Here is a 20479-nt window from a genome sequence, read left to right as displayed (position 1 = left end):
CACACCAGACCTTTATTTCACTTTAGACAGTAATGGCTTCTCCGAAAGAATCCTGGGAAGTGTAGTTAGTAATGGGTGCTGAGAGTTGCTAGAAGTTGCTCTGTTCCCCTCACAAAGCTTCAATCAGAGCAGCTGACTGTTAAACTATTGTGACACTGGAACTCTGTCTGGGGAATAGGACTCTCCTCTCAGCACCATTCACAAACTACACTTCCCAGGACTCTTTGGGGGAAGCCATGACTGTCTCAGTCTCAGCAAAGTGGCAGTCCCATACGCCTTCAGACCAGGCTCCTGCTAGAGCCCCATTAGTTGCTAAATCCATGAATAACCATTAACAACATATATATATATATATATAGTATTATTTGGTATATTATATATAATATATAAGAATAAATTAACTAGCCCTCAAACAGCCAAGGGAGAGGGCAGACACAAGGAATAGAGGAGGGAAGGCCACAGTGTGTGTGTGGGGGGAGAGAACGAAAAAGAGCAGGAAGGAGAAAATGAGAAGCCAGGGAATAATGGCGGCCAGAAAAAACACCGTCGCTCAGAGACGTTAGGAGCGCCCTCCAAGACTGCCCGGGGAACACGTCTCCAGCGGCGCGAGCCGCAGTCTAGCCAGTCATGAAGGAGCCAGTCGCTCCAAGCCCAGCTGGAGGAAGGCAAAGCTGGGGCCACTTAGGACGGATGGCTCCGACAGAGCTCACCACAGCCAAGCCAGCTGGAAAATGCCAGCCGCTCCGAGCCGCGCAGGAAGAAGGAACAGCCTCACGGAGCTGCTTACGGCAGGCCGCTGTAACGGAGCTAGAGACAGAGCCAAGAGGCAGCACGGCAAGCTCCCCCCAAAAGGAACGGGAGCAGGGAGAAAACCGCAGTCAGCACCGCCAGTGTGGACCACTGGAAGGGATTCTTTATGCAGCTGGGGGGGAGGAAAACCGCAGCCAGGCCCTCGGAGAGGGGAACGATCAGCAGTACCACGTAAAGCAGCCACAGCAAATGGGAATAAGGACAAGGCGGAGGGGGGGAGAAACAAAAGTTACACCACCACCTCGAGAGGAGTAAAGGAGGAAGAGAGGGAGGAAAAGGCTGGGAAAAGAAAACGGTGTACCAAGCCAAGGAATAATAAGAGAGGGGAACCCAGAAAGGTCCCCAATTCCCCCACTCTCCCTCACACAAGTTTACAAACAGACACACCAACAACAATTTTTAAACTAATTCTCACGCAACGGAGATACGATGAGCCTCGGACGAAGGCAAGAATGAACTGGAGTGGGAGGGGCCTGGTTCCCTCGGGTCTTGACTTCAGTGCATTCTTGCCTTCGGATGCTAGATAGCAGTATTACCCACGTGATGGAAGGCTACCTGTGGAAAACATGGTTGATTTTTAATTAATTTCAACAGATTATGAGAACTCTGACAAAAAAAAGTCCAAAAGGGGTCTGGTTTTTCTCTCTCTCTTTTTACACTTTGAACTCTCAATTCTCTCTGGCTGTTTTGTGTATCACCATGAAAATTTAGAGCCTTGTTAAGCAAGCGTTTCTGAGTTCAGGACTATACATTTTGTAAGGTTTTGTTTTGAAATGAGCTTATGGGAAGCATCAGAATGGCATGGGGGTATTTTCAATTTAACACTGCGGAATGCAAAAAATCCATGCTCTTAATTATACTCTTGTGGCTGTATAATTAATTGTAGCCATGAACACCTTCAAATACTGGACATCTATTTTAAAAAAGAAGTTCACGACAAATGCAACAGGAAAGAATACAATCTGTGTGAAGAGAAGAACAGCAATACCTGGCCAACGACTTGATCAGTTTCTTTCACCTTTGAGTGATCTTCAAACGTTGATGTAAAAAATGTAAAGCTCTCATCTATGGAGACTTCATTCTAAGATTGAAAAGGTAGCTGGATAATTGTCAGTAGTGCTAACCACTGGGTAGCCTTCTCTTTTCCCAAAAACTTTATTTTCCCCGATTATTTCTCATATCCACTGACATCACCAATCAAGCTTTTTTTGCTTCTCATATTCAGTCTGCCACCAAGACAAGTCACTTTTCTTTCTACAAAAATCCACCTGTTCCTCTCCATCTTCTCAGCTAAAACTCTAGTTATCTACTCACCTCCCACCTTGATTACTGAAACCTTTTTCTCTTAGCCCTTTCCTCGTCACACCTCTGTCCAGTGATTTGCTGCCAAAACCATTCATCTTCTTCATCACTCAAATCATGCAACATTTCTCTGCAGATCCCCAAACTGGCTTCCCACCCTTTTCTGCACCCAGCACAAACTCCTTGTTCTTGCCTTTGAAGCTTTCAAAAGCCTTACTTCCATCCTACCTTTTTACCCTTATTTCCCAATATATTATTGTCCATTACCTTCACTTCTCCAATTCTATTACTCTTTATATGAATGTTTTTAAAAATTAAATACCAACAAATTTAAAAGTTGAGGGAATGCCTGATGAAATGCTTGGAACTAGCAATAATGGATGAAAACAGAGCTTGTTAGAAGAAGGGAGGAGGAACTAGGACATAATGATTTTGCTGAAAGATGGAATTGCTTTGTGGAATTTTGGAACTTGTGATACGGCAATGTAAGCGTGGAAAGATTTTTGTTTATGTGATTATGTGAGTTTATAAGTGAAATAACAGGTGGCTGGAACAATTATGTTGAGATATTTTACAATATGTTATGAACTGTGTTTGGCTATTTAACCATTTTTTTTTTAAAAAAAGCTTTGTCTAATGATGTAACCAGACACATAATTAGGATGTCCTGTGGTTTTTGCTTTCCTATTAGCAGTCCTGTGGGCTGATTTGCTTTGAGAATCAGGGACTTCTCTTGGAAAGGGTTTTAACCCTCTCTATCCATGCTTCTTCTCAGATGTAAATCACTCTCTCTCCAGGGGAAAAGAGACAGGAACGTCTGCATCTGTCTTTCCACACACACCCCATGAAGCTGATAGAACTTGGGGGGATTAATGTCAGTGAGGAAACAGTTAAACATCTCTCCAAGCACCACACCCCTATTCTTCAAAGCAGCCCCATGGGAGTAATTGTCACAGCAAAACATATGGGATCCTAATCACTGATTTCCCATTTAAATGTCTGAATAGCAGCAATAGCAAACAAACTCGGCAAATAAATTTGATATGACAAAAAAGAAATACCAAGTGTGTGTGTGTGGGGGGGGGAGAATTGTCACTGGTGCCAACAGTATGCAGAGGGAGGCAGTCTAAGCCAAGGATGGGAATACTGGCTCTCCAGATGTTTTTGAACTAAAAATCCAATCATCCCTGACCATGGAGGTGATAGGCGTTCTACAACATCTAGAGAACCACAAGTTCCCCACTACTGGTTTACACTTTTTCCCCCAGCGGCAGTATCTGTAGCCTGCCCCCTCACACAGCAATTAGCACAAGGAAAAGGTCTTCCCTAGCACCGGTGCACCAGGTAGCTAGTTTACAGAGGATTGCCCTTAAACCCAGGGCCGGTTCTAAAGGGCAGCCAAGTTGGGCACTGGCCTGAAGGCCTCGGAGCTACAGGAGCCCCTGAGGGGCCCTCCGCCCCGCCCCCCACACGATCCGTGCCCCCCCACGTCCCCACTTACCTGTCAGCCAGCTTTTTAGCATTGCCCTTAATGAAGATGGAGGCTGCAGCTTCCCTAAGGTACTGAAGATGCTGCCGCCATCTTAGTTGATGGCAGAGATGTGTGCAAGTAGCACGCACGTGTGCCATCAACAAAGATGGCAGCAGAGGCTTCATTCCCCTTAGGGAAGCTACGGCCCCCACCTTCATTAAGGGCAATGCTAAAACAGACCTTCATTAAGGGTAATGCTAATGCCCAGACAGGTAAGGGGGGCTGTGGGGGGTGACTGGGGCGGGGGGCACACATGCATATGCATGCGCACATCCACCCACCCACCCACCGGGGGCCAGGGCAAGCTGATGCCCAAGGGCCCCTGCATGCCTGGAGCCGGCCCTGCTTAAACCTCTCCCTCCCCATACACTGTGGTGCAGAGGACAATCACCCACACCCAACATTTCACTTTTTTAAAAGCACAACAAAATTGCTAATAACATCAATAATGTAATGTGTAGTTAGGCTCTTAATAAGTCTCCTGGTCTCTTGTGGCACTTCTATATGGTACTTTATTGTGGATTCAGTGCTGCTCATACTCATAAGTATCTCATAGCATCCACACAATGTTGTCCTCATCAGTATACCAGCCTGTACTTTTTCTTCCTTTAATCCAGATTTTCCTTTACTGCAGTAAATCTAATTAGTAAAAATAACCTGGTGTACATGTGCAATCATTGCTGGCGTGGAAGCTCCTTAGCTCATTTTTGGAGGTTGGCTTGTCACCAGTGTGGTGTTTCAATGGGTTGTCTCTATTGCCACACCCCTACTTCAGTTTGCTCCTTGCATATGAAGCTATGTGCAAGATCTGTAATAATAATAAATGCTTGGGGCTACTTAGTACTCTGAATGGAGGACAGGGGGTATGCATGTGTGTCAATATTTCTGTAAACTAAAATAATTCCTATCTCCCAGTCTTCTCCAGCTATCTTCAACTTCAGCTTAAAGCATCTGGAGATCATGTTGATAAGATGCAGAGGGGAGCCTCTTCTCGCTGTTTTTTCAATCTTCTCTGCAGCAGGAAGAAGCCCTGGGCACAAAGCTATAGTAGAGGTTTTTTTAAAATCATCAGGAAGAAGCAAGCATTTGAGGAAGGGCTGTAGTTCAATAGTAGAGCATCTGCCTTGCATGCAGAAAGTCCCAAGTCCAATCCCCAGCATATCCAGGTAGGGCTGGGACAGGCTCTTGCCTGAAATCCTGGAGAGCCAGTGGCAGTCAGTGTAGACAATACTAAGCTAGATGGACCAATGGCCTGACTCATTATAAGGCAGCTTCCTATGTTCCTATCTCCCTGCAGCAAGAAACCCCTCATTAACTCTTGTCCCCCCTCCCAACTTCTGCAATGCTGCAGGAGACTCATGGAAAGGTTTGAAAAAAACAACAAGAAAATCATGACCAATTGATTCCCTTCCTTCTTAATGGCACAGGACATCTAGATTGTTTAAAATAAGTAAAGATAGATTAATCAGAATTAATCATTCTACAAAAACATGCTCATATTAGGATTAATTGCACCAAATTAAATATAAAGAGGAACAGTGAAATTCATCACTCTTGGCAGCAATTTTTATAAACATGTTATTACCTCAGTGCTCACTTCAAAGTTCTTTTGATATTCTTTAGTATCAGAATACAGTTTGCCATAAGATTTTTCTTCTTGTGTAGCCTAAAACAAAGGATATTTTATGGAATTTCTTTTCACCAGTAAAAACAAAGGAAAAATAGAACTGAGATCACTTACAGACTTCCCATATTCAGCACATGACTTCTTTTTTCTGATGTCCTCCATTTGGTGATGAAAATAAGAGCCTTTTAAACTGGTTGAGCCTTCCCCCTTTATAAAAACATAAATACTACAGTATGTTGCATGTTTCATTTGAATGCTACATTATAAGTTCAATTAAAACTATTTGTTACCTTGACTGTTCTCAACTTCTCTCTTACTCTATCTCGTAATGCTTCAGTTAATCTTTGTTTTTCTACTTCAGCCAAAGCTAGTATAAATAAAGCACAGGCATTTAAAACACACTTTGCAACAAAGTTCTTATATACTCTCTGGTTGTACACTGCAGTACATCTCATATAGATACTAATGGATTCTGAAGAAAATGCCAATAATCTAGTTTGTCTTTCAAAGTTTTAGAAGTACTTGAGTACCCTTTATCTGAATCATGCCTTCACATTTCAAACTTGCTCCTTAAAGTGCAGACAAATTCTACATGAATGCATATTTAATTTGTTGCACAATAAAAATGCATAAAATGATTTCAAGTTACAACAGGTTAACTCAATAATTTTTCATATACCCCTAAAAAGCATATTAGAATATTTTGTTTGATTTTATATCAAGTGCTAATATTGCTACTGGAGAACAGAGCGGGGTGGGGGGTGGGATATCAAATGTAGTTTGGCATTTGAATAATAGCCCAATTAATTTAAGCCACATTTGCCAACAAGACCTTAAATCAGTAAGGACTAAAAACATCAAGCTACCTTCCTGTAGATTTTGGTCCAGGGCTGCTTCTTTTTGTACTTGATCAACGCGTATGTCATCTTCAGTTTGCTACATTAAATAATATACCAAAAGGTAAAAGTTGCAAGTAAATGATCAAAACTATTCTCCTACATTTTTAAATATCATTTTTCAATTGCATAATTCATAAACCATTAACCCTTCTAAATTCTTTTATAGGATCATTTACTAGCGAGCAAGCTAAAAAATTCAAGTCCTGAAGCAGGCATTATATCATCACTCACATATTAAATGGAATAAAGATTTATCTTCATATTGGGGGAAAATGTAAATTCGGTCAACATTCCAATTCCATATAAATGAAATTGTACAAGATCCAATACGTGCCATGCATTCAAGAAATGCATCTATAGGTATTTCAGAGTTCTCCAGCTTCCCTTTCAATTTTAGCTCCTCTTGTTGCATTCAAGGATACTGAACTTCTAAAGTGGCTTTTTATGAGAATATGAGTGACTACAGGAAAAGAGGGGGAGGCCTGAAAAGCATTTAAGTGCTCCACCAATGACTTTGGATTTCCCCATTTATTTTCAAGTGAGTGTAAGACTAAATATTACAAGAAACATGAACAGAAGGCAAAACAGCAACTCTGTGTCAAGTGCTCCACTAAAACTGCCTTCCCAATCTGGCATTCTCCAGATGTATTAAACTATAATTCCAATCCCTGACCACTGACCATGCTGGCTAGGGATGATGGGAGTTGTAGTCCAAAACATCTGGAAGGCATCAGGTTGAGGAAGGCTGATCTAGAACAGCTTACTCAGATGTCATTATGCTGTGTGTGTGCTGCTAGTCAATGTTGTGGAGCCAAGCTCCTTCTGGGAGAAAAGGCGGGATATATAAAATAAGGCAAGAATACGATGGTGTCACAACATGGGGCATTATGGAGGATGAGGGAGGAACTCAACATAGGATTGCTGTTTTGGTTGAAATCCCATACATCTTATAACATTTAGCTATGACCTTAAGTCCCATTGACTTCAGTGAACTCACTTCCAGTGTTTAGGATTGCACACTTGAATACTTCAAAGTCTATATAATATTTTTAGGGAGAAAGAAATAACCTCTGAAAGTTACCCATGTGATTAAACGAGTGTTAAAGGCTTAAAATAGGTCAGAAATCTATTCCCCCACTCAGCATCACAGAGGTCCAAGTAGGGACCTATTGAAGAGTGGGGTCAGATAGAGGAAGCCAAAGGAATAACATAAGGCAAAGACGCATGTTCTGTCAATACAATACCGAGTCAGTCTGGGATCTAAAAGCCTGCCACACCCAAACCTTTATCTCTTCAGTTCCAGCCAGCAGAGACGAGGGAGCAAATTAGTATTGTCTATGGGGACCTGACAGCCTTTGCAGCCACATTGCAGGACTCAAAGAAGTAACTGAGAGAGTGGCTTTGTGTTTGGGGAGCCTGTGCAGCTTAGCAGAGAAGCAGCCTGGGCTGTTGGTTTTCTGCAGCAGACACGTGGTTCTTTCCCCCTCCCCCATAAAAAATCAATTAAGGAGTAAGTGGCACCAATATGGGTCAATTTGAGATGCTTCTTGGATGTTACAAAAAAAGTGAGATGTGCCCACCATAGGGCTTGGTTCAGTTCAGCGGTGAAAGAAAATCTGGGAGTCTGATCTGATTTTCTAGAAAGCTTCAATGAGATTTCATTCTGGAAGACTGGCTTGTTAAGGGGGAACTTAAAATCTACATGCCCCTGCATCATCAGAATGAATTTGAAGTTATTTTTAAGGAAACAAGGTATGCTGATAGTGGACCATAGTAGTGCAGTGGAAGGAGGACTCACACAGGATCTTACTTTTCCTGAACTCTTTTCCATAGTGGTGGGAGTCTAGTCTGGACAGATAACTTAGCTGACACAGTTGTACTCTTTTGGTGCAACATGGCTATAGTGTACATAATAGTGTGACATCTAGTAAACCTAAGGTGATCAATTGTGAGCTTTTAGCAGTAACACCACTGCTTTAATATCCTTTTTCTTGTGCATCATGTTTTCCATCAAAAATCAGATGGACAGTTTCTGAGAGCGGTCTGCTGGACCAAGGAACACCTAAGGCCAATGCCAATGGTGCTATGGGATCTTGGGAGACTGGAACAAAAAGAACAATAATTTACTTATTTAAATTAAATTTGTTAGTCACTTTTCTTCACAAAAGTGAACCAAAGCGACTCACAACCAACAATATTATCACTCATCCCTTGTACCTGAGCTAATCATTAGAGAGCAGGTAGGGAGCTCTATGACTTCAGAGAAATGAAAGGATACTGCAAATCTGACTGATTCCAACTGATCAGTTGATGGAGTTCTGGGTCACAGCGAGGCTTGGGGACTATCAGATCAAACTCTTAGAGGTAAGGTGGCAGCTTTAGCCTTCTGCATAAAGATAAAAGGGATTGAGGGATAGGTCATCTCATTTTAAAATACAAAAGGTGGAGAGTGTTGGTACAGAGAGCATCCCCATGAGCTGGATAGGAAGTGGCCTATTTACCTAGCTATGCTAATAGGTCTGACAGGGAAAGTGGGAAGTGCTGCGCTAGTCATCATAGAAGGGGTGTTTGTTCCATGCAACAGCAATTACATCACTTGAGGGGATTTTTGGATAGGGAGGCTGGTGGCATGATCCACAGTGGATATGTTGCAGCAAGCTTTAGGATATCCGGGTGTATGCCTTTGGAGGGGGAGCACCCAGATAGTCTAAGAATGACCAGAGAAGGAAGGGTAACAATAGTTTTGGTGTACAATGCCCTATACAGCTTGGGACCAGGATACCTGAAAGACTGTCTTATCCCTTATATACCCAGCTGATCACTGTGCTCTACAGGTAAGGGCCTCCTCCTATGTTGGAATTGCTTTTTAATATTTTTTTTAACCTTTTTTTAAAAAAAGAATATGTTTAAATGTTTTTTAAAAGATGCTTTTAAATCTTTTTAAAATGTTTTTAAAGATGTTTTGTTTAATATATTTTAAAGTCTGTTTTTATGATGATTTAAAGTGTTTTTAGTGCTTTTGTTTGCCGTCCTGGGCTCCTACTGGGAGGAAGGGCGGGACAGAAATCAAATAATAAATAAATAAAATAATAGAGTGGGCAAAAAAATCTGCAACCATGTTCTCACCATTCCATTTCCCCTGCCCTCAGTGCACAGAAAATATTTTAAAATAAAACAACACACAATGGAACAACTGTGTTAACTCCCCTGGTATAGATGAGTCACTAAGTAACTTTCTGGGCCTGTTATGGCCTGTATAGATTGCACAAGCCATTTCCATCTCTGTGCTCTGTCCCATCACTCTAAGAATTAATTTAACTCTTCCAAACAGCATTCCCAATCATGATTGGGACCACACAATTAGGATTTTCCCCTCATGCCATAGTCCCAACAAAAAACATTCCAACATGCCCCAACATTTGCAGCTGAGGATAGCCAGTCTGCCAACCAAGCTACATAGCTTCATTTGGATTCCAGTGGTCTGGAAGCAGAGTTGCTGTTCTGCTTGCAACTCAAAGCAGAGCACGACTGGGAATTGCTGAATACTCACATCTGGAAGCACCCACATTTATAATATTTTTGTGCTTGATGTGAGCAATCACAAAACAAAAAATAAGAATTACAGATTTTGTATCACCTCCCCTAATAAATTCAAAACATTTTACATTTAAGTTACCATACACGCATATATGTAACATGTAACATAACGAAAGTGACATCAGTTAAGAAAAGTTCACCTTCAAGATGAAACTGATTAGGAAAAAAGCCATTTTCTAAGAGAGCACTGTGAAGAAAAGACTTTTTTTAAAAAATGAGTCTTTCTAAACGTTTGCTTCAGTAAATGATATGCATGCTATATCCTGCTAAGATAAAAGGTATAAATGTACCTTTTTTCTAGTAATTCTTTTCTGTAAAGATTTATTTTTCCTTGTAACTTTTTCCTGAACATCTCCTTTCTAGATAATAAGAAAACTGTTTAAAATCAATATCTGTAAAATAGATAACTTCATAAAACAAATTTAAACAATAATCTCACACAAGGATGAAATCACATGTGTATTTATTTATTTGAGCGACTACACGTAGACAGGTAATTTGAGAAATCAATAGCATTAGCAAAGTTATTTGCTACACAAGCTAATCTCAAGCTTTTAAATAAATCTCAGCACCATGATATGCTGCCTTTTTAAATAGTTGATTATGTTACTAAGGTTACGCTTCCTATAACATATGAACCAAGCAGGACTAACTTGAACTCTTAATACAGGCAGGCAATTATGCCTTGAGAGGTATAACTGAAACTTGGTGGGATGACTCCCATGACTGGAATACAGCAACTGAAGGATATAACTTGTTCAAAAAGAACAGAAGGAATAAAAAGGGAGGTGGAATCGCACTATATGTTAAAAATATATATTCCTGCACAGAAATACAGGAAGATGAGCTTGGTAGCTCCACCAAGAGTATCTGGATTAAAATTAATGGGTCAAGTAATAAAAAGAATGTGGTGCTTGGAGACTATTACCGACCACCCAATCAAGGAGAAGACGAGAATGTAACTTTTGAAAAGCAAATTGCCAATGTTTCAAGGAGGCATAATGTAGTAGTAATGGGAGATTTCAATTATCTCAATATCTGTTGGGAAACAAATTCTGCCAAACACAGCCCCTCCAAGAAATTTCTGACTTGTGTTGCAGATAACTTTCTCCTACAGAATGTGGAGGAAGCAACCAGAGGATCAGCTATCCTGAACTTGATTCTATCCAACAGAGATGATTGGTGGATGAAGTGGCAGTTACGGGAACTCTGGGGGAAAGTGACCACACCATACTTGAATTCTTGATTTTAACAGAAGCAAAAGCTGAGAGTAGCCATACATGCACCCTGGACTTCAGGAAAGCTGATTTGAATACATTCAGAACAATTGTAAGTACTGTTCCATGGCAAGCCACCCTAATGAGAAAAGGAGTCCAAGATGATGGGAGTTTCTAAAAAATGAAATTCTAAAAGCACAATGGCAAGCAATTCCAACAAGGAAAAAAGGGAGGAAACAAGAGAAGAAGCCAATGTGGCTTCACAAAAAGCTTAGAAATGACCTGAAAACAAAAAAGGACACATACAGGAAGTGGAAAGAAGGCCAGGCCACAAAGGAAGAGTACAGGCAGGTATCACGGAATTGCAGGGATGGTGTCAGGAAGGCTAAAGCTGAGAATGAGCTGAGGTTAGCGAGGAATGCTAAAAGCAACAAAAAAGCTTTCTTCAGGTATTTCCATAGTAAAAGACAGAGAAAAGAAACGGTGGCACAGCTACTCAATGAGGATGGCAAAATGATTATTTGTTGTTATGTGCCTCCAAGTCGACTACGACTTATGGCGACCCTATGAATCAGTGACCTCCAACAGCATCTGTCATGAACCACCCTGTTCAGATCTTGTAAGTTCAGGTCTGTGGCTTCCTTTATGGAATCAATCCATCTCTTGTTTGGCCTTCCTCTTTTTCTACTCCCTTCTGTTTTGCCAAGCATTATTATCTTTTCTAATGAATCATGTCTTCTCATTATGTGTCCAAAGTATGATAACCTCAGTTTCATCATTTTAGCTTCTAGTGATAGTTCTGGTTTGATTTGTTCTAACACCCAATTATTTGTCTTTTTTGCAGTCCATGGTATTCGCAAAGCTCTTCTCCAACACCACATTTCAAAGGAGTTGATTTTTATCTTATCCGCTTTTTTCACTGTCCAACTTTCACATCCATACATAGAGATCGGGAATACCATGGTCTGAATGATCCTGACTTTAGTGTTCAGTGATACATCTTTACATTTGAGGACCTTTTCTAGTTCTCTCACAGCTGCCCTCCCCAGTCCTAGCCTTCTTCTGGTTTCTTGACTATTGTCTCCATTTTGGTTAATGATTGTGCCAAGATATTGATAATCCTTGACAAGTTCAATGTCCTCATTGTCAACTGTAAAGTTACATAGATCTTCTGTTGTCATTACTTTAGTCTTTTTGACGTTTAGCTGTAGTCCTGCTTTTGTGCTTTCCTCTTTAACTTTCATCAGCATTCGTTTCAAATCATTACTGGTTTCTGCTAGTAGTATGGTATCGTCTGCATATCTTAAATTATTGATATTTCTCCCTCCAGTTTTCACACCTCCTTCTTCTTGGTCCAATCCTGCTTTCCGTATGATATGTTCTGCGTATAGATTAAATAAATAGGGTGATAAAATACACCCATCTCACACCCTTTCCGGCTGGGAACCAATCAGTTTCTCCATATTCTGTCCTTACAGTAGCCTCTTGTGCAGAGTATAGGTTGTGCATCAGGACAATCAGATGCTGTGGCACCCCCATTTCTTTTAAAGCATTCCATAGTTTTTCATGATCTACAAAGTCAAAGGCTTTGCTGTAATCTATAAAGCACAGGGTGATTTTCTTCTGAAATTCCTTGGTCCATTCCATTATCCAATTATGTTTGTGATATGATCTCTGGTACCTCTTCCCTTTCTAAATCCAGCTTGGACGTCTGGCATTTCTCGCTCCATATATGGTAAGAGCCTTTGTTGTAGAATCTTGAGCATTACTTTACTTGCATGGGATATTAAGGCAATAGTTCAATAATTACTGCATTCCCTGGGATCCCCTTTCTTTGCAGTTGGGATGTATATGGAACGCTTACAGTCTGTGGGCCATTGTTTAGTTTTCCATATTTCTTGACAGATTTTAGTCAAATTCTGGACACATTCAGTCTCAGTAGCTTGTAGCAACTCTATTGGTATGCCATCTATTCCAAGTTTCTTCTTGTTTCTTCCAAGTATTTTAAGAGCAGCTTTCACCTCACATTCTAAAATTTCTGGTTCTTCATCATACAGTTCCTCTGTGAATGAATCTGTCATCCTGTCATCTCTTTTATAGAGTTCTTCAGTGTATTGCTTCCATCTTCCTTTTATTTCATCTCAGTCAGTCAGTGTGTTCCCCTGTTGATTATTCAACATCCCTACTCTTGGTTTAAATTTCATTTCTCTAATCTTTTGGAATAGGGCTCTTGTTCTACCCTTTTTGTTGTCCTTTTCTATTTCTGTACAGTAACTATTGTAATAGTTCTCTTCGTCCCTACATACTAGTCGCTGTATTGTTGCATTTAGGGTTCTGACTGTGTTTCTATCTCCGCTTTTGCTTTCCTTCTCTCTTTAACCATTTTAAGAGTTTCTTCAGTCATCCATTGGGGTCTTTCTCTCTTTTTAACTAGAGGTATTGTCTTTTTGCATTCTTCTTTGATAACGTCTCTGACTTCATTCCATAGTTCTTCTGGCTCTCTGTCAACTAAGTTTAAAGCCTCAAACCTGTTCCTTATTTGATTTTTATATGCTTCTGGGATGTTATTTAAATTGTATTTTGGCATTATGATTGCTTTGTTGGTCTTCTTTAGCTTTACTCTGATTTTTGATACGACCAGTTCATGATCTGTACCGCAGTCTGCTCCTGGTCTTGTTTTTGCAGAAAGTATGGACAAATGGTCAAGGAATACCTAATCACTTTGAATGAGTTCAAATCGGCAGGGCCCAATAAACTGCATCCTAGAGTATTGGAGGAACTGGCTGAAGAACTCTCAGAACCACTGTCTATTATCTTAGCGAAATCATGGAGGACTGGTGAAGTGCCGGATGACTGGAGGAGAGCTAATGTTGTCCCTATCTTCAAAAAGGGCAAAAAGGAGGAACCAGGGAACTACAGACCAGTCAGCCTAACATCAATCCCTGGAAAAACTCTGGAGCAGATTATAAAGCAGTCAATCTGTAAGCACCTTGAAAACAATGCAGTGATTACTAGGAGCCAACATGGATTTATTAAGAACAAATCCTGCCAAACTAATCTTATCTCATTTTTTGACCAAGTAACCTCCCTTGCAGAATGTGGGAACGGTGTGGAGATAATATACCCCGACTTCAGCAAAGCTTTTGACAAAGTGCTCCATGATATTCTGATTAGCAAGATAGCTAAATGTGAGCTGGATGGAATAACTATCACGTGGATCCACAATTGGCTCCAGAATCATACTCAAAGAGTGCGTATCAACGGTTCCTTCTCAAACTGGGCAGAAGTAATGAGTGGGGTACCACAGGGCTCAGTCCTGGGCCCAGTGCTCTTCAACATTTTTATTAATGAGTTGGATGAGGAGGTACAGAGCATGCTTATCAAATTTGCAGATGATACAAAATTGGGGGGCACAGCTAATACCGTGGAAGACAGAAACAAAATTCAAACATTGGGCTGAAAACAACAGAATGAAATTCAACAGGGATAAATGCAAAGTTCTACACTTAGGAAAAAGAAACCAAATGCACAGTTATAAGATGGGGGATACTTGGTTCAGCAATATGACATGTGAGAAGGAACTTGGAATTGTCGTTGATCACAAGCTGAATATGAACCAACAGTGTGATGTGGCTGCAAAAAAGGCAAATGCTATATTATAGTTTCCAAATCTTGTGAAGTATTAGTTCCCCTCTATTCAGCACTGGATAGGCATCATCTTGAATACTGCGTCCAGTTCTGGTCTCCGCACTTCAAGAAGGATGGAGACAAACTGGAACAGGTTCAGAGGAGGGCAACAAGGATGATCAGGGGACTGGAAACAAAGCCCTATGAGGAGAGACTGAAAGAACTGGGCATGTTTAGTCTGGAGAAGAGAAGACTGAGGGGAGATATGATAGCACTCTTCAAGTACATGAAAGGTTGTCACATAGAGGAGGGCCGGGATCTCTTCTCGGTCGTCCCAGAGTGCAGGACACAGAATAATGGGCTCAAGTTGCAGGAAGCCAGATTTCGACTGGACATCAGGAAAAGCTTCCTAACTGTTAGAGCCATACGACATTGGAATCAATTACCTAGACAGGTAGTAGGCTCTCTGACACTAGAGGCATTCAAGAGGCAGCAGGACAGCCATCTGTCAGGAATGCTTTGATTTGGATTCCTGCATTGCGCAGGGGGTTGGACTTGATGGCCTTATAGGCCCCTTCCAACTCTACTATTCTGTGATCCTATGAACCCTCACTGTCCTATTTGTTTGCCAGCAGGGCTGTGGAGTCGGAGTCATGAAGTCGGAGTCAGAGTGGGGAGCAATTTTGGGTGGAGTCAGAGTGGGGAGCAATTTTGGGTGGAGTCGGAAGAAATGTACCGACTCTGACTTCCAAATAAATTTTGATTGACAAGAAGCAATTCTGGGTGGAGTCGGAATCGGACAGTAGAAAAATAGAGGAGATGGAGTCGGAGTCGGACAGTGGAAAAATAGAGGAGTCGGAGTCGAAGGTTTGGCGTACCGACTCCAGAACCCTGTTTGCCAGTTTAGTTTATCTTTATAAACAACAAAAACTTGATATTTTAATCAGGAAGCAATAACCATCCCCTCAAAGGAGATACCTGCTTGCCTGGGGTTTTGCTAAACAATCCTCCATGGTGACTGTACCACCACGTTGACCACACCATAGCTTTAAAAAGATCAAAGGACTTTAGAAGTTTGTCATACATACAGGAGTGGTGGTAGATTGAAAAATGCAGTCATTGCCACAATGGAACTCACAAGATTAGAATTCCACCAGGGATAGATTCTGCTACTGTTGCTTTGTAATGGGGTAAACATCTCGTTAAACTCTTAATTTTATCAGCTCTTAAAAATACAGGGTTGTATTCAACTAACTCCTCAGAACAGAAACATTGAAATGAATGAAGCTAAGTTAGTCATGTCTATTAATTTCCATGGGTTTACTCTGAGTAGGACTAGCAATGAATACCATCCACAGAAGCCTCTTGCTGTCTAGACCTTAGAAGCTGAAACATTACACAATTGATTCCTAGGATCTTATATCATAATTCAATACATCTTATGTTATTCTAACTAAGAATATTCATCAGAATGATTTTGATGGGGCAGGCAAGAAATGGCCAACCTTTAGGGCAATACCCAATGAACTTGATTTTAATAGGTCCACTCCAAGTAAGACTAACCTTGGATATCACCCATACTCTCCTGCTTCCGATCATGTGTTTGCACCTTTTTGTGACAGAGTTATAACATACAGAAACTTAGCAGATACTAGTTTTCCCAGCATGGAAATATGGTGATAAAAGCTGCACCTGTTGAATTGTTTCTTTTCAAATAATTAGTAAAGGCTCTGCCAGAAATGATAGATACCAGGTCTATATAAACATAAAACTAAAGCTTTATTGCTCAGCAAAATAATTGTCATGTAACTGATTTGCCATTTCAACTTATAGGTTGTATTCAACCAAGTTCTACTCAGAGTAGACCCATTAAAATTAAGTTAGTCATATCTATTAATTTCAATAGGCCGACTTTGAGAAAGACTAGCACTGAACACCACCCTATGTCTGGAACACCATATGCATTCGCTTTTAAAAGGTGCATATCTCATACGACTTTTATCAAAAATTCAGAATTATTGTTTAAACTGTCTGTAGTACATTCTTGGATTTAGTAATATATATCTATTACTATTATCCCTGACTAATACAGAATAACAAAACTATATCAACAAATCTAGTAATTAGTGCATAACAGTTAGAAAAGAGCGTAAATATTTTTAAATGGTTTTCATAGCTTGCCTTAGAAATATTACTGGACAGAAAAACGAATTCTTTGTCAGAATCCATTTCCTTAAAAAAAAGAGAGATTAAATCAGTCCACAAAGAAACTGAGAAAGAAAATACAGAGTATGAAAATGGAACATGTTTGGAAAAACATATCTGTATCAATATAACTTCAACTAGTCATTTAGTAAAAGCCAATCTACCATTTACCTTTACTCATTTTCACATCTCATTAATATCTATCACAGCTCATCATATTCTTCTGCCAAGTGCAAATTGTTTCTGTTTCTCTCTCAGTGCTGCACTTTCATTGACTGAAGGTCATTCCAGTGTAGAATACAAAAGAAATGTGTGTTGACATGCTCAGGGCTGTGGAGTCAGAGTCGTGGAGTTGGAGTCGGAGTCGGAAGCAATTTTGGGTGGAGTCGGAGTCGGTAGAAATGTACCAACTCTGACTTCCAAATACATTTTGATTGACAAGAAGCAATTTTGGGTGGAGTCGGACAGTAAAAAATAGAGGAGTTGGAGTCGGAGTCGGACAGTGGAAAAATAGAGGAGTCGGAGTCGAAGGTTTGGCGTACCGACTCCACAGCCCTAGACATGCTACAGCAGATCCGCACAACCTGGAACATCCAAGGTCAACTACAGTTCACAAACCAACCATATATGACAACCCACCCAAGACTCAATACATATCCTGGGTTGCTGCCTGGAACTGCAGAATCTGGGAGTGAGCAGCGATCAGTCATTTGGCAGACCACATTAAAGGCTATTGAGCTACATTCAATAGTTGTGCAAGTCTGTTACAGCAATTATGTGGTGAAAGAAATATTGTTTCAAGTAACCTCTACAAGATAAAGATGAAATATAAACAAGCCTAATATATAAGCATACAAGCCATCTATATAGCCCTATTTTAGAAGTGGGCACATTGCTCCAAAATAACGAAGTTCTAACAATGGAAGTTACAGTTTTGGATCACCAGTAAACAAGCTTTAGAACCAAAAAGGGCTGCCACGTTTATTTTGCTGGGAAAGTTTCTTGGTAATTAAAAGCTGAACAAACCGAAATTGTTGGTTCAGCTTTCTTAAGACAGAGATGCAGCACTAGGCAAAGCCACATCTTTTCAATATGTCAGCTATTTAGATTTTAAGGGCACAAGAACATTCTGTAGTGCTAGAAATAATATAGCATTATAGAACTTTTTCAATACCAGTCTATCCTAGATGTGTGCCAGGATACATGACCGCCCCAAGTAATTTGCATAAATATAACCTATGTCAAGCTACCACCGCCCAGGAGCTCCATGCCATCCTTTACGGGTCCATGCCAGGCTTGAGGCAGCAGCGCACCACCTGGGGAGTCGGATATCCTCCCTGCAGGTGAACCAACTCACCACCACCAAGGGCCGTGTGGAGGTGTAGAGGGCTAAGTTGGCCGACAACATTACATGCTTCCGAGAAAAGAAGGAATGTCTCTCCTAAGACCACGTCTGCTGTGGTAACTGTGTGCATCATTTGAAAACAAAGAAAACATTGTTTCTGTTGCAAAATTTTTTTTACTTTGTTCTTGTTGCATTGTATTTTTACTGTATATATTTTTTTCCTTTTTTCGTAATATGTTTTAATATGTTGTTCACCATTTTGGGGGCCTTTTGGCCAAAAAGTGTTATATAAATAAATAAACTCAGGATGGTGACCTTCTGAATCACTAGCTGGGTCTTCTTGCTAAAAATACAAGCAAGTACTAAGGAAAAGCAAGGTTTACAAGAAGACATATAATGCAGAAAAATACTTACAAGTAGAACTCTAGCCTTCTGAGGGCTGTTTTATATGAACCATCTTCAAAGCTGCATTACTTTCCAGAAAAGTACTATCCTAATAAAGTTTACTCAGAATAATGAATTAGCTGGGGCTTACTTGGAGATAAGGTGGTTTAGGACTGCAACCATAAAAAAACAGATATGTTCAGTAACTAGAATTGTGGGTACAAACTGAAATCTGAATGTCAAAATATCCATGAGCAGCCTGATGTATATATTGACTTGGGGGGAAATCCAGCCGAATTCTATAGAACTTGCTACCTAGTAAATGTGCTAAGGATTGTATTCTGAAACAATCCCCACTGCTTTTTCACTTTGGACTAAGGCAGAATGCAATAGCTATTTTGCTTGCAATGCAAACAGCTAGATCCCATAAGAATGCATATATCTATTTGCAAATATAGTAAAATAGTTGCATAGATAGGGGGCTAGCCATTGTATTTTTGTACGTTTCTACTATCCAAGAAGCCTCAGTGCAGCCCAGTACCTAATAGCACCTAATACAGCCTCATTTGAATGTCTTCTGCCTCCTCCATCATAAGACTCTTATAAGATGCAGAGATGACTTTACCACCAGCCAAATATGTATTTTCTCTCCCACACACACACACCTTTTCCTGTTTACCATCTAGTCCAGGGGTTTCCAAGTTTCATTCAGGTGGTCGTTGGTGGGTCTGTGTAGAACACTTACAATGTGAAATTTATAGAATTCTATGGAATTTAAATTGTAATACAGTAAGATTTAATATTAGAAATAAAAGGAAGTTATAATAAAAATCATACAGTTGCTAGCAAATCACACTGCAATTATTACAACAGACAGAAAAAAAATCATTAAACAGTTAGGCAAGACCCTCAGCAACTTTCAAGTGGTCCGTGGGGGGAAAAAATTGGGAACCATTGGTCTTGCTTGATGAAGAATTCTGGAGACTTGTAGCTTGCACAAATTGGCTGGCCTAATAAAGTTACTGAGTAAGGCTGCAATCCAAATACATGTCTACTCAAAAGTAAGCTCCATTGGGTTCATGGTCAGGGAAGATGCGAGTTGCAGTTCATCAACATCTGGAGGATGAAAGGTTCCCCACACCTCCTCTCTGTTTTACAACTTGCAATTAACGAGAGCCATTAACAGCAAGAACGCTAAATAAGAACAAACATAGGAACGAGCGCGAACTTACCATCAGCTGTTGAGCTGGCGTTGCGAGGTTCAGGTGAGAGCCGTTCCCTCGTGGTGCCGAGGTCGGGTGAGAAACGTCCTTTGTTGGCTCAGGCTTGTTGCTTCTGCCTCGCCCTGCCGTCCCGTCGCTGTGTTTGTGCCTTCGGTGGTAGCTGTGTTGTTGTGCTGCTGACTGGGGCGTCGCAGTGTTGTGGCGTTGTTCCCATTACCTCGCCTGTTTGCGTGCAGCTGGGCTGCTGCTGGGATTCCATTGCTGGGGCTTGCGCACGCTGCGGCCGACCTGCTCCTCAGGGTGCCGTTGCCGTGGTGGGATCGTTGTTCTTCGTTGCTGTCTGCTGCTTGTCTGCTGTCATTGTCGACTCGTTTGCTTCTGCCGCTGCTGTGCCGCCGCCGTTGCCGCCCTGCCGCTGCGGGCCGTTGGTCTGTGCCGCTGGTGGTGGGCGCCTGCTGTCGAGAGTGAGAGCGTGGTGTGCGGAGTTTGGGGCGTAGCGGCGGGCCGGACCCTGTGATGGTGAGAGCGTCGCAGAAAGGGTCCAGGCTCATGTTTTAGAGGACACCGCATGGAGCTGCACATGAGGCGGAAAGAGATTCGGCTGAGTACAGAGGACGCTGTGTGGAGCGACGCTGGAGGAACGAGACGGCCGGGTTGGCAAGAACAACGCGGAAGCCCGGGTGAACGCCCAGGGGCCATGTAGCAGCTTGTC

At 41.2% G+C, this 20479-nt stretch overlaps 1 protein-coding gene across 10 annotated transcripts in view; it reads right to left on the bottom strand.

The window, feature by feature from the left end:
* The window catches only part of CC2D2B (coiled-coil and C2 domain containing 2B), a 156351-nt gene that overhangs the window by 130027 nt on the left and 5845 nt on the right, over positions 1-20479 (bottom strand). For 8 of the 10 annotated variants that reach the window (XM_061635554.1, XM_061635556.1, XM_061635561.1 and 5 more), the window contains exons 2-8: positions 16792-16842; positions 10057-10125; positions 6137-6206; positions 5561-5637; positions 5385-5477; positions 5229-5309; positions 1799-1891 (exon numbers count right to left, since the gene is read on the bottom strand). In XM_061635554.1, the coding sequence (XP_061491538.1) occupies positions 1799-1891; positions 5229-5309; positions 5385-5477; positions 5561-5637; positions 6137-6206; positions 10057-10125; positions 16792-16839 (531 nt within the window). In that variant the 5' untranslated portion in view covers positions 16840-16842. The remainder of the gene's footprint in view (positions 1-1798; positions 1892-5228; positions 5310-5384; positions 5478-5560; positions 5638-6136; positions 6207-10056; positions 10126-16791; positions 16843-20479) is intronic. The other 2 variants (XM_061635559.1, XM_061635560.1) reach the window with 2 other exon arrangements.

Source organism: Rhineura floridana, chromosome 7, assembly GCF_030035675.1.
Source record: "Rhineura floridana isolate rRhiFlo1 chromosome 7, rRhiFlo1.hap2, whole genome shotgun sequence".
NCBI classification, from domain to species: Eukaryota; Metazoa; Chordata; class Lepidosauria; order Squamata; family Rhineuridae; genus Rhineura; species Rhineura floridana.
The sequence above is the reverse complement of the archived record's forward strand: the minus strand, read 5'-3'. Positions and strand labels throughout refer to the sequence as shown.